Below are 13,793 nucleotides of genomic sequence, written 5' to 3'. Positions count from 1 at the left end.
GGTCTCAGGTCTAAGGGGTATTGCAGATGCGTTGCCAACTTAGAGGCCTAAGATGGGATACCTCAAGTGCCAGTAATTTCACCGGCTGTCTTACTCTCCACGCCGTAACACACAGTGCAAGCACTGCTGCTTCACAGCAGGATTAGCGAGCAAGATGGTGGTAGCAATCCGGGCGGACCTTGCACAAGGTCCTACCACCTGCAAAATATTGGTTTGACCCCTGCAAAATGTCGCCGCTAAAAAAAATCAACGAAGCCATTGACAGCCGCTAAACGGTACCATCGAACTATAATAGTTATTTGGGTCACAAGGGAGCAAAATGGTGTATTTACGACGAGGGCGTACATTGAATCCAGAATGTAGCAAAGGATTCTATTCTAAAGTAGAATCCTGAGCGTTATGAGGGATTCAAGTGTTAACGCCCAAGATGAAAATAATTTTCCTCCCGAGTGGCTCATACAACTTTTCACACTGAGCATTTAGAAACCTGAAAAAAAAATCTAAATAGGTATTATTAAAGAGCAACCAGCATAGAAAATGGCGTGGCTTTACAATTATCAACTTCAAAAAATGTCATTTGCAATAAAATACTTAGAAAAGCCTTGAACAGAAAAGTTGCACTTTGCTCCCTCTCGTCTGGGAGGAAAAGTTACTTTTCTGAAGGAGAGGTGTGAATAGAATCTTGATTATTACAACAGGTATCTAAGATTGAATTAAAGACTACAGAGTTCCCCGAAAAAGAGGCAATTATGTCAAGGCTTAATTATATTTACTTAACTAACAGGTGGAATTCTGAATCACAAAGCTAACACATCGAAAACAATAGATCTTAAGTATTATCAGACATAGGTAATACAATAGTATATTGTATTTTATATAAACAATTTAAATAAATGCCGTGTAAATTTGTGTAGGACTACAAATGTAAACATTGTGAAAATGTTTTATTAACGTAGACGTGAGTTCCACGTTAGCGTTTCTAAGGATGATAAGAGATACAAGTCACTCATTGGTATATTTTAGGATTCAAGACCAATAGAGTAGGGTTAGGAAATTTCAGTTAATTAATAAAAAATGTTTTTAATTGATATTTGTAAGGAAGCAATTGCTTATCCAGGTCGTCGCTCCATCTTGTTGGAGGCCTACCGACATCTCGTCTGGTTAAGATCGCGGGATCGCGGTGGATGCGGAAAGCACAAGACCGATCTGAGTGGATTGCCTTGGGGGAGGCCTATGTCCAGCAGTGGACGTCTTTCGGCTGGCATGATGATGAATTGCTTATGTGACTATTCCGTTAGATGGCGTTAGTATCATCATGAGGTGTGTCCAGCGTTAAGTCTTGCTTGAAATTGTCTCATTTTGTTACAACTAAACCAAACATGAACATCTTCATTTTTAATTTCTGCTTTTAAGATCAGTTTAGACCTGCAACAAAAATTGTATGTTGGCGTACATTGCGAAGTTGTAAAAATTAAAGGATTTTGAACAGATCAATCCATTTCTCTTGCAAGTCTAGAATGGGACTTATCTGAAGTAAGTACTTAAGTTCTTCTCTTCTCTTCAGTTTATTGTCAAGGATTCTTTGTTTCATTTTATTTTTTAAATTACAACAGATTTAACATTTCGGATTGTTCGTTTATCCACTAATTTAATGTTTATTACACTTTTAAGTTTGTACCGTGACAGGCGACGTCAGTTATGTTCTAGGATGGCGTACATTGATAGCAGTAAGTACTTAATCTGTATGAAAAAGGGAACATTCAAAGACTCTATTATTTTTAAAAGTCGCTGAACTAATGTTGTTTAGTTGGACGAGGACGATCTGTTTTAACTTTTTGCTCGTATTACAGGCCACATCCTGTATAGAAAAAAGGTTCCAAAGGTAGGTAAATAGGAAGCCTTATCGCTTTAGAGCGATTTCTTCCAGACTATCTTTAGGGTTAAAAAATAAGATTTTATCAGGTGATGCAATTCAAAGCAGATTATTCACCTACCTACTGTTAAGAATAATTTAAGAAATTTATAAAATACCATGAAACACTAAAACTTAATATAAAATAAATTAAAACTACACATTTTATGATTTAAATTCGGGTTTTGTTCCGCGTACCATGAAAATTAGTTAACTGGCCGCTCTACCTCTTTGAACTGTTATTCGCAGTCTTTGAGACACATAAGTACCAGCTATGGGATCGCCTGGGGCCAGAACCGAACGGGCAGATAAATTTTTAACATAAATTTTAGCGTCTTCTTAAACTAACATTTTAATAGAAAAATATGCAAAGGATTCAGAAAGTCATTATCTTATCAGTAGTAGGACGTTCATTGTTTGACATAGGCCTCCCCCATAGACCTCCAGTTGCTTCGGTTGGCAGCGGCCTGCATCCACCGTGAACCCGCGTTAACCAGGTCATCCGTCCATCTTGTCGGTGGAAGTCCTACGCTTTGCTTGCGCGCGGTCTCCTTTCGAGAACTTTTCGGCCCCAACAGCTATTTCTCCGGGCTACTTCAACGAGCTAATTCGCTAATTAATTCAGAAAGTAAGGCTATCTTAATTGCAGCTTTTAGCAACCCTAAAGCTATGTTAGGTATGATAAGGTTTATCGCTATTGTTCGTTATCTATCACTATCGGCCGCTACAGATGAGAACAAAAGGTATTTATATTACATTATTTCACATTTTTATTCATTTACTGCAATTTAGGCAGGCAACTACTAGTCATTGTTAAATTAGTAAGTAAGTAAAAAATTAAGAAATAAAAATGAAGTCTGAGAAAGAAACGACTAAGAAAGGCCACACCTACGTGCAATGGGCTGCGGGGATCATTGGTAATAAAAACACTTCTTATCTCATTTCATCTCACATAGCAGCTATTATTTAGTCGTTTAGAGTTAGTTTAGTTTACTTTATTCATTCATTAAATATAATATTAACCTACGTCATTATTTACGTAAATGTCAAGTTATATTGAAACCGTCAAAAGAAATAAAATCCTACCTTATTATTATAAATGCGAAAGTTTGTGTGTGTGTGTGTGTGTGTGTGTGTGTGTGTGTGTGTGTGTGTACGTTTGTTACACCTTACCTACAAATTAGTTTCGGAGAAGTAGTTACGCCTCTTCTGGGATATGATAAGTCATGGAAGTCCTTAGATTGCGGCGCTCGATTGACCACTACACAAACTCGTTGGCTTTTTGGCTCGCAATGTAATGCAACTTGCACGATTTTTTCTGTCAAGTCTAAACCGGGCTTAATAGATTGATAATAATATAAAAAATGAAATTCTAAGAATTTCAAGATAAGAATAACAACAACAATTAAAATAAATAAAACAAATATTAAGGGGCTGTTACATCCATAGATTAGTGTTAACTGACGGTTAAATGAGATGCCGTCTCCGTCTATTCGTACAAAATAAATAGAGACGGCATCACATTTAACCGTCAGTTAGCACTAATCAATGGATGGTGAAACAGCCCCTAAATGTACATTAAAAATAATAAAGTCTAAAATGTCAAGTCACTAAACATAAAAATGTACTAGGCCACCAGAACTAACGAGAAGCTATTTCAGCAAACTCAATTGCCTTCACCTACGCGATGCAAGCTTGCTGGATCTCGCCCGTGGCCAAGGTTCTGCAGTCCAAGTCCTCGCCCACAGGAGCACCTCTATCTGACTCCACGCTTGGATGGGTGGCAAGCGCTCTACCGATCACAGCTTTCGTATTTGTGCCAATATTTTCATTCCTTGCTGACAAGTATGGCAGGAAGACCAGCATACTGATAATGGCGGTACCACAAACGGTAAGTTCTTTACACATAAAATCTATAGTTCTCTGGTAAATATTTTATCCAAGCGATAATTTTAACTTCTAGTGAGTTTTATAGTTCTTTGTAAGGTTTTGTATTCCGCTATAGTCCATTCAGGATAACATTTGACTAGAGTTACAGAAGAAGGGGTTCTAAATTTTTTTTGTGAAGTCGTAATAATGATGATGATGTGATGAATAAAAGAAGTAATAAGATGAAGTCATAATTTTTCTACACAATATTAACACCTACCTACGTAATTTATACATAATATTAATTCGATTTTTATTTATACATACTTTAATAACTGCGTTTCGTGGACTCATCCGCTCTCATTCCATGTTTTTAAATCATTCTACTCTTAGTTTCTGCTATGAAGTTCAAGCAAGCTTTTTTCTATTCAAAATTTCATCAAATTTAGTGCAGTGCTATAGTTGTGAAAAATTAACTATTCGTATATGATTAAAGGTTCTCATATTGATCCAATCTAGCGATTAAAATCTATGAATAATGTACAGAATATTTCTTGAGTTAACAATATTATAAACGTTTCGTTTTTTGCAGAATGCTCTTTATCTCTGCCTCTTTCAGTAAGGAAGAAGTTTTCAAGAAAATAGAAAAAGTTTTTTTATTGTTTTTAAACTATGATATGAAAAATAGCAAAGTTAATCTCACTTATATAAATTATAATTGCAAAAGTTTGTAAGTCTGTATGTTTTTTTGTTACCTATCTCTTCGCGTCTTAACCGCTAAACCGATTTAGGTGAAATTCGGTATACAGATAGTGTAAGTCATAGAATAGTTTTAGCGGGATAGCAATAAACGAATTCTACGTGAACGGAGTCGCGGGCAACAATTAGTTAATGAATAATAAAACTAATATTGACGTCTTCGATATTTTAATTAGAATTTAGTTTAGACCGTATACTAAAAAAAAGCAATTTATTAAATGACTTCCTAAAGCGTGCATTATAGAGCCTATTTTCCTTCTGTCCATTCCTATATTGAACTGACTGCAGAGTTCTGTGAAATGACTGAAAAATTATTTTTTAAGTTGTCTACCTCCATATTCATGGCTAGGTATACCATGTAGAAAAAAAATCTAAAACTGAATGGACAAAAACTTTTTAACAAAAAATTTAAAAGCCCCAAAAACTGAACAACAACAAATAGTATATTTTATTTATTTAACCCTTATCTAGAATATATATTTTGATGAACATGTCTAAGAACCGTCTCAAGAAACCCTGATTTCAAATAAAAAAAACTGCATTCAAATCCGTCCACCCGTTTAAGAGCTACGGTGCCACAGACAGACACACAGACGGACACATAGCGGTCAAACTTATAACACCCCTCTTCTTGCGTCGGGGGTTAAAAATGTGCTTGACCTCGACGTACAATATGGTAGTGTCGCGGCAACGCGGTCGCGGGCGTATCTAAATTTGCTCGGTGTCACCGCACTCAAGGAATGCAGTAGCTTGCTAAAATATCTGATACAACTCTATTTTTAGGGCCGGAAGGACGTGTCAGATATTTTTGCACGCTTCGCTGTGGCAGATATTAATGCTGGTAACTGTCATGCACTATTCCGCTGTGTTTTACGGTGTCTCCAACATGCAGTATTCTGATAAGGGGCGTGCCTTTGTCTGCCTCTCTATCTGGTTATCTATTTATAGTACATTAAACTGTCTGTGTTTGTATTATCATTCTATTGGCTACGTGCACGACGGTGGCGACGCGTAGCTGTGACAACATTTGCGGAGACTGTCAATGACATGTAAACATTGTTGGTTTTTTTGCAAATAAAATTAAACCAAAGATTAAAATAGCATTGTTGACGTTATTTAAGTGCAATTTATTCATAAAAACCGGGTTTTTTTCAAACCCGGTATTACACACAATATTAGTTTCCAACCACAAACCGTAATAAAAGGCAATAAATTAGTATTAGCCCAGCATGTAAGAAATGTTGAAGAACTAGTTGTAATGTTGTAAACGAGCAAGTGGGTCTCCTGATGGTAAGTGATCAGCACCGCCCATAGACACCTGCAACACCAGGGGGATTGCAGATGCGTTGCCAACCTATAGGTCTAAGATGGGATACCTCAAGTGCCAGTAATTTCACCGGCTGTCTTACTCTCCACGCCGAAACACAACAGTGCAAGCACTGCTGCTTCACGGCAGGATTAGAAAGCATGATGGTGGTAGCGATCCGGACGGACCTTGCACAAGGTCCTACCACCAGCAAAAGATCTTCTTTATTTAAGAGCAACACTTTTGTATAAGTGTAGCTGATGAATGGCTCTCCACTCAGTGGCGTAGCGTAGTGGGTGCGGGGGGCGGTCCGCCCCGGGCGGCAATTTTGATGGGGCGGCAAAATTCAATAATAAATAATATCTAGATAATAATATGTTTCATATTTCGCACTTACGATTGGGACTGTTTAGAATTAGCATTTTCTATTACTAATACTGTAAATCGGGGAAGCCCCTTTTTATAATTGAACGGTACGGTCAAGGATATTCATGAGCCACGCATGCCCGGGCCCGGAACCTTTACAAAGGAAAAGTCATTACGTTTTTACTTGTTATTTAAGCGATGTCACTATGACGTTTACTGTGAAATGGTTCCACGGTGGTTCATGAATTAAAGTCCATGACTGTACACTAACATATTGACATCTTGTGTAGGTACAGTCATCAGCACCAATATCTGACACAACAAGCGTGCATAAATATATGACGACTCTATTTCTAGGGCCGGAAGTACGTGTCAGATATTTTTGCACGCTCCGCTGTGGCAGATATTAATGCTGGTGACTGTACTATAGTTTTTTTATAACCTAAGCAAGAGGGCGGCAAATTTTTCTTCCACCCCGGCTGCAGGGCTACTAAGAAACTCGAAACTCGAAGTTCGTGTCGTGCGGTCCCTCTGACACATATTATTTAATACAAGAGCGAGAGGGACGGTACGATACGAATTTCGAGTTTCGAGTTTCGTAGTAGCCCTGCTGATACCCCCGCTACGCCACTTTCTGCACTTCTCTCTACCCAAATCTCAGCTAACCCTAACGAATTCAGAGAATAAAAATGTCTCTTCCAGTTATGCTGGGTACTTAAGCTCTACTTTGCAAGCACGACCAGTCTGGTCATCGCCAGGGTCTGCAGCGGCATCGCGGCTGGCGGCTGCTTCAACGTCGTCCCTATGTACAACAAGGAGATCAGCCAAGACAACATGAGAGGCGCCATGGGTTCCCTACTCATCGTAGCTTGCAACATGGGCATCCTCATCATCTTCGCCCTCGGAGCCTATGTGGAATACTACACAGTGCTTTATATCGTGGCCGGGATACCGGTGCTCACGTTTATCCTGATGCTTAAGTGTCCAGAGTCTCCTGGGTATTTGGTGAAAATTGGAAAGTACGATGTAAGTTCATTCGGCTATATTGGCAATCATCATCATCATATCAGCCATAGGATGTCCGCTGTGTTGGAAGCGGCTTGCATCAACCGTGAACCCGCGACTTAAACCAGGTCATTCGTCCATCTCGTTGGTGTATGTCCTGCTGCGCTTGCCGATCAGCGGTCTCCACTCGAGAACCTTTCGGCCCCAGCGACCATCTGTTATCCGTGCTATATGGCCTGCCCATTGCCACTTCAACGAGCTAATATTGGCAATACTGTAGATTATTTCAGTATTTTAATTGAATTAATTAAGGAATAGTCCGTTTGGGGTCCGGAAAAGAATAGCTCCTCTCCCATCTTATCCCATTGGGTATCTTAGAAGGCGACTAAGGGAAAACCCAGAAGACAGGTAGCGGTTTCTTCAGCAATATAGCAATCCCCAAGCTGCTTGTCAAGCGTGTAGGTTTTGGCAACACAATAGTGAAAAGTACAGTCGTCGGCATATCCTCTATTCCTGACCTAGGTAGCGAGCCGGGTAACGGAGAAGTAGGGGTGCTAACAAACTCCAGGTGATTCCCCGCTAACATCTCCACCGACATATTGATGGCAACCAGTGGATGCAAGTGGCGAGTTGTCATTAATTGTGGCGTTCTGGGGGTGAGGTCCACAGATATAGATTACACTAGATTACGCAAATGCATCTACTTCGCGTGTCCGAACCCCGATCAAACGTCGGGGTTGGCCCCATACAAAGACTGACCGCTAACTGACTAATCATGACTAGTGACTGACTCGAGCCCCACGGCACGGGCGGGCGGCGCATTTGAATCGATTTTGCGCGGACATCGGGGAATTCACATCGCTAATTCGCTCTTAAGACGTCACAGTAGATATAAAAAAGTGACACGGTTGGTTTTCATTCAGATTGAGGTGTTTGCGTTATCTAGTGTAATCTATATCTGTGGCGAGGCATTTGTTCAACAGTGGATGTCTTCTGGCTGATGATGATGAGCAATCTTGTTATACCTACACTTTGATGGTTTAATTTTTGAGAAGGTTCACGAATTGTTAGATAACCCTTAATAAGGTAGAGGCGATTAGCGACCGTTGAGGCATTGAGTTAAGTAAACAATGAAATGTTGCCTTATTAATTCTCATGCAATTACGTCACACAAAACAAATTTCAAATTAGCTACGATTGGAAACTTTATTAAGTTCAATACGATACAATTCGACTAGCTTTAAAAATATATTTTTTGAAGTATGTATTCGATAGCTGCTTTTGATTCTGTGATAGTATGCTCCAATAAATAGGGCCTTATTAAGGGTTAAAGGTGTTGGTTACCACACCTACCTACTCTATTTCGTAAATACAATTGTTATATATTTACTTCATAATTATTACAAATTACAACCTCTTAAGTATCTCACCCACAGGAAGCATTGCAAACACTGGCTTTTCTTAGAGGCCTAGACGAAGACGATAAATCAATCCAAAATGAAGTCAACGAAATGAAAAAGGACGACGAGTTTTATAAAACCATGCCGCCTCTTTCTATGATTGTTATTTGTAAGTATAATGGCATTAAATTAAATAAAAATAATGTAGTTCACACACTGAATGATTATAAACAATTACTTTGCTCATCCACGACCGTTGCGGTGAAGGAAAACATCGTGAGGAAACCTGCGCAAATCTGCGAAGCAATTCAATGGTGTGTGTGAAGTTCCCTATCCGCACTGGGCCCGCGTGAGCCCTCTTGTTCTGAGAGGAGGCATGTGCCCAGCAGTGGGACGTATATAGGCTGGGATGATGATGATGATGATGATCCACGACCTTACAATAATAGCTACGTCCAAATGTGTATTCATGCAGCTCCTCTACACTGCACGAGTAAGAACATACACAAATCACACAAACCCAACTATTTACCACCACCACTCTACATTGGCGCTTTTCCAACTTGTTTTTATGTTAGAGAGGCCAGACAAACGAACTAGTAGGTCACCTGATGTTAAGTGGTCACCACTGTCTATAGACACCCGCAGCGCTTTACGCGATGCCAGTGCGTTGTCGGCCCTGCAGAAAATGGTACACTCGCCTCTTAAAGGCACGCAGGTCGTCGATGGGAAGACCCCAGCGGGAAGCTCGTTCCAGATTTTGCAAGTTCGTGGCGAAAAAGACCGCTTAAAACGCACCAGAGTTACCAGAGTTTATCATAAGAGCTCAACATGCTAACAGATGTTAGACTAAGGGGCTGTTTCACCATCCATTGATTAGTGTTAACTGGGGGTTAGGTGTGATGCCGTCTCTATTTGTTTTGTTCGAATAGACGGAGACGGCATCACATTGAACCGTCGGTTAACGCTAATCAATGGATGGTGAAACAGCCCCTAAATAAATGCATGTTGTGATGTAGCTATCATCAGGTCGCGGATGAGCAAAATAATTGTTTACAGTTCATTGATATGAACCTCCGCGAAGAAACGCCTGATTCAATAAATTAAACAACAACACTTATTATGCCTCGACTGGAAAACGAACCGCACACCTCCCACTAAATGGCCTGACAATATCTTGAGAGTTGTGGGCAACCGGTGGACGCAAGTGGCGAGTTGTCGTTCATTGTGGCATTCTAAGAGCCTACGCTAGCTGGCGTGGGTGCAATGCGCGGGCGCACGCCTGCGGACGCGGTGCGGGTTAAATCCGTCGCAAGCGCCGCGCGCAGTTAGCACAGCTCATACAATTTTCCAATAGGCGTCCATCCGCTCCGTGCAAACCGCGTCAGCTAGCGTAGGTCCTGAGGGGGGGGGCATGTTTAGCAGTGGACGTTTTCCGGCTGATTCGCTGATATTGATGAATATTATGCCTTCCAGTAAAAGACCGAGCTTGGCGTAAAGCCTTCATCATCGCAGCCCTCATGAACTGCGTACAAACCCTGAGCGGGAACTTCGCCCTGGTCTCCTACGGAGTCAACATCCTGAAGGCTTCGGGCGTGGACTTGGACGCAGAGCTGATGACCCTTACCTTTCCGGCTGTCATGTTGGCAGGGTCTTTCCTGGCTATGGTCGCTATGGAAAGAGTTGGGAGAAAGGTGGGTTTACTTCTTACATTACTGCGAGTAATAATATACTTAGCTGAAAGGACTAACTGCTCCAACACCAGACTCCGGATTCCATTGTTAATCAAAGTACACCCTAAGACTGTTCTCACAAGCCCAATAGCGGTTACGTTATGTTGTTCTGTCTTGGAGATCCCGTGCTTGCTTATGTTTTTTAGGAAATATAATAGGGCCTACAGACGCTACGAAAAATCCTACCGATCTGATTTGCCTTAATTCTCCACATACCTTCGCTACAGGTTACCATACTTTATGGCAAATGAAAATTATGGAAAACGATTACATTATGTATGGCAGGGTTTCTCAAACTTATGGCTCCACGTACCCCTGTTATAGTTTCTAGACGACAGCGAAAATACAAACTGAAACAAACAACAACAAATAACAAACAAATAAGTAACAAATTTGGAGTTGAAATAAAAAATACAAAAAGACTCCAAAAACCAATCTTAATCATCTTGCCACTCTTGCAGTCACCATCAAGTAAACCTTGTCGCGAACCCCCTACCGTCGAATAGCGAACCCCTAGGGGTTCGCGTACCCCACTTTGAGTAACCCTTATGTATGGCATATGAAATTCGGGCAAACGATAGAGAGCCTTCGCAAAGTCCATGGGTCCTATTGGTGTGTGTGGATTCCAAAATCCAAAAGATGACAATGCGAGAATGAGACTGCAGTCAAAAGCACAGTTAGGAAAAAGTTTGTATTCAAAATATTACAAACAAAAATTTCAGGTGCTTCTACTCGCTGCTTACCTGGTATCAGCAGCGTCGCTGGCCGCTGTGGGGGTGGTGATGCAGCAGCCGCCAGGGTCTGTTCCCGCTTGGCTGCTGCTGGCTGCTATCCTGGGGTCCATGGTCGCTTTTTCTTGCGGAGTCATGCCTGTGCCTTACATTGTCATGTCCGAACTATTTAATATTCAGGTAAGAATATTGTATTGTATTCAAATGTTTAAACTTTCGTGATTTTCACTCAAACAGTTAAATATAATAAGTGGAACTTATCACGCTAAACAAACGAGTAAATTTACCTCGACATTTCGACCACATTACAGTGGCCATGGTCACGAGGAGACTGATATGAGTAGAGTGAAGTTGGGATTTTCATAAGCAGTTTTGCACCTTAGATATTTTAAACGTGGGTCAACAGAACTGAACATGACGGACATGTATCTTTAGGAATTGTGTGCATTATAAATTATGATTTTCGCAGTTTTTTCTTTAGGAATATCGTACTTAGAATTTTTGTTTTTCGGAATTTTGCTACCGAGCCTTGGTTTATGGATTTACTAGCTTTTACTTGTAAAAGCTAGTAAATCCATAAGTATACAACCACATTAATATCTGCCACAGCGGAGCGTGCAAAAATATCAGTAGGGCGACTACGAAATTCGAAAATCGAAGTCCGTATGGTACCGTCCCGCTGTCGCTAATATTATTTCATACGAGAGTGAGAGGGACGGTACGATACGAACTTAGATTTACGAATATTGTAGTAGCCACAGACACGCCTTAGAAAAAGAGTCGTATCAAATAATTATGCACGCTTTGTAGTGTCAAATATCGTTGCTGGTGACTGTACATTCAAAGTTTTGCTACGAAACATCGACAGACGACACACCAGTTGCTGTCAGTGTAAACCCTAAAAAACCGGCCAAGAGCGTGTCGGATACGCCCTACATAGGGCTCCGTAGCCATTACGAAAAAATTAAGTAGTATTTTTCTAAGGATTTCGTATTTTATACGGAATCTTCCAAGTTTAGGTATATTTTATACCTTAGGCTGCTATTTACTCTTAAACTACTAATAATTCTTAAGGAAACTTAGCCGTTATAGTTTTCCTTGTAAGTTTGATATACTTACTACCATCCTGAATTTTTTCAAATTTTTCCACCCACCGGTTTATATTTTAGAGGGGGGGACGCCCGATTTTAATGAAAATTTGCACTTTAAAGTTGAATACTTCGCAAACTCATCACTGTATAGAAAAATCGTCTTAGCAAATGTCTAATGGTTTTAAAAGACCTATCCAAGGATACCCCACACTATAGGGTTGGATTAGAAAAAAAAATCACCACAGACGGACGGACGGACGGACAGACAGCCAGACAGACAGACAGACAGACAGACAGATAGACAGACAGACAGACAGACAGACAGACATGGCGAAACTATAAGGGTTCCGTACCCTAAACACTGTATCTATGTTAAAAATGTAAAAGCAATAAAACTTATATACCTAATCTCAGCACAATGCGCTTGCGCAGTCCCTTGCACTATGACAAAAGGAACAGGCTCAACTTATACTGCGCTTGAGAAGAAACTGCTAGCGCTGGTTTTCAGCCTGCCCCTGCTGACTCAGGCTATTATATTTCCAGATCCGAGCCACTCTGATGGGTTTCGTAGCAGCCCAGGGTTGGGGGCTGTCTTTTGCGCTGTTAGCGGCCTTCGCACCCATTACAGCGGCATTTGGTATGTACGCCAACTTCTACTTCTTCGCCGCGGTCCAACTCCTTGGGTTTGCTGCCGTCCTGGTGCTGATGCCGGAGACCAGGGGCAAGAGTATAGAGCAGCTGGAGACTGAATTGAAGATTAAATGAATTAATTGAACGTTTGTCTTTGTTTTTTTGCTTATTTCGATCGGTTAGCGGTGATAAATTGTGGTTATGAAACGTGATCTCTTCACTACATAGTGAAGAGATCACGTCACATGACCATGTAAAAAAAGCTCAGTCACTCATTTTCTACTAGAATAATATTACTTCGCATAAAATATATTTGACACAAGAGTTAATTCGCATAACTCTTTTTGCATAATTTCACATAACAAAACCAATGCACTATTTTCCCAAGAATATTTTTTTTTTTATTCGACTGGATGGCAAATGAGCAACTGGGTCTCCTGATGGTTAGAGGTCACCACCGCCCATAAACATCTGCAACACCAGGGGTATTGTAGATGCGTTGCCAAACTAGAGGCCTAAGATGGGATACCTCAAGTGCCTGTAATTTCACCGGCTGTCTTACTCTCCACGCCGAAACACATCAGTGCAAGCACTGCTGCTTCACGGCAGGATTAGCGAGCAAGATGGTGGTAGAAATTCGGGCGGACCTTGCACAAGGTCCTACCACCTGAAAAGAAAAACTCCAGACAAAAACAAATTGCTAACAGAAATAAGTTTTTGGTAAAAAAATCATTTTTATAGAAGCTTTTTTTGCTGACTATACTTTTAGTTGACTGCGCTTGTATTGTCACCCAAACTACATTTGAATACCAAATTTCAAGTCGATGCCATTAATCGTTGAAGAAAGAAAGCCGTCCTGTGGAGACAATCCTGACCGGACTACCAACACATGCTACTAGATGTTAGACTGACATCTAGTAGCATGGTGTACGGTTGTGCTGCTCTGAAGATGAGCTGTGATTGAGTTCGAAACGCGTCAGTGTAGTGTGGT

The 13,793-nt window shown here is 40.7% G+C and overlaps 1 protein-coding gene across 1 annotated transcript; it reads left to right on the top strand.

Moving 5' to 3' along the window:
- Window positions 1-2,704: 2,704 nt before the first annotated feature.
- Window positions 2,705-12,947, top strand: LOC141441610 (facilitated trehalose transporter Tret1-like). The gene is made up of 7 exons (XM_074106398.1): window positions 2,705-2,829; window positions 3,574-3,803; window positions 6,915-7,238; window positions 8,654-8,786; window positions 10,094-10,311; window positions 11,073-11,261; window positions 12,716-12,947. Exons 1-7 carry the CDS (start codon window positions 2,763-2,765, stop codon window positions 12,935-12,937), a joined length of 1,383 nt encoding a protein of 460 aa, XP_073962499.1. The 5' UTR covers window positions 2,705-2,762; the 3' UTR covers window positions 12,938-12,947.
- Window positions 12,948-13,793: the final 846 nt, after the last annotated feature.

This window comes from Choristoneura fumiferana, chromosome 24, assembly GCF_025370935.1.
Source record: "Choristoneura fumiferana chromosome 24, NRCan_CFum_1, whole genome shotgun sequence".
Lineage (NCBI taxonomy): Eukaryota > Metazoa > Arthropoda > Insecta > Lepidoptera > Tortricidae > Choristoneura > Choristoneura fumiferana.
The sequence above is the reverse complement of the archived record's forward strand: the minus strand, read 5'-3'. Positions and strand labels throughout refer to the sequence as shown.

Excerpts from the sequence above, each read along its gene's own strand:
- LOC141441610 (XM_074106398.1), top strand. The coding sequence starts at position 2,763 with ATGAAGTCTGAGAAAGAAACGACTAAGAAAGGCCACACCTACGTGCAA. Across the intron at positions 10,312-11,072 it reads TGGAAAGAGTTGGGAGAAAG|GTGCTTCTACTCGCTGCTTA; the intron begins GTGGGTTTACTT and ends CAAAAATTTCAG. Across the intron at positions 11,262-12,715 it reads CCGAACTATTTAATATTCAG|ATCCGAGCCACTCTGATGGG; the intron begins GTAAGAATATTG and ends TTATATTTCCAG.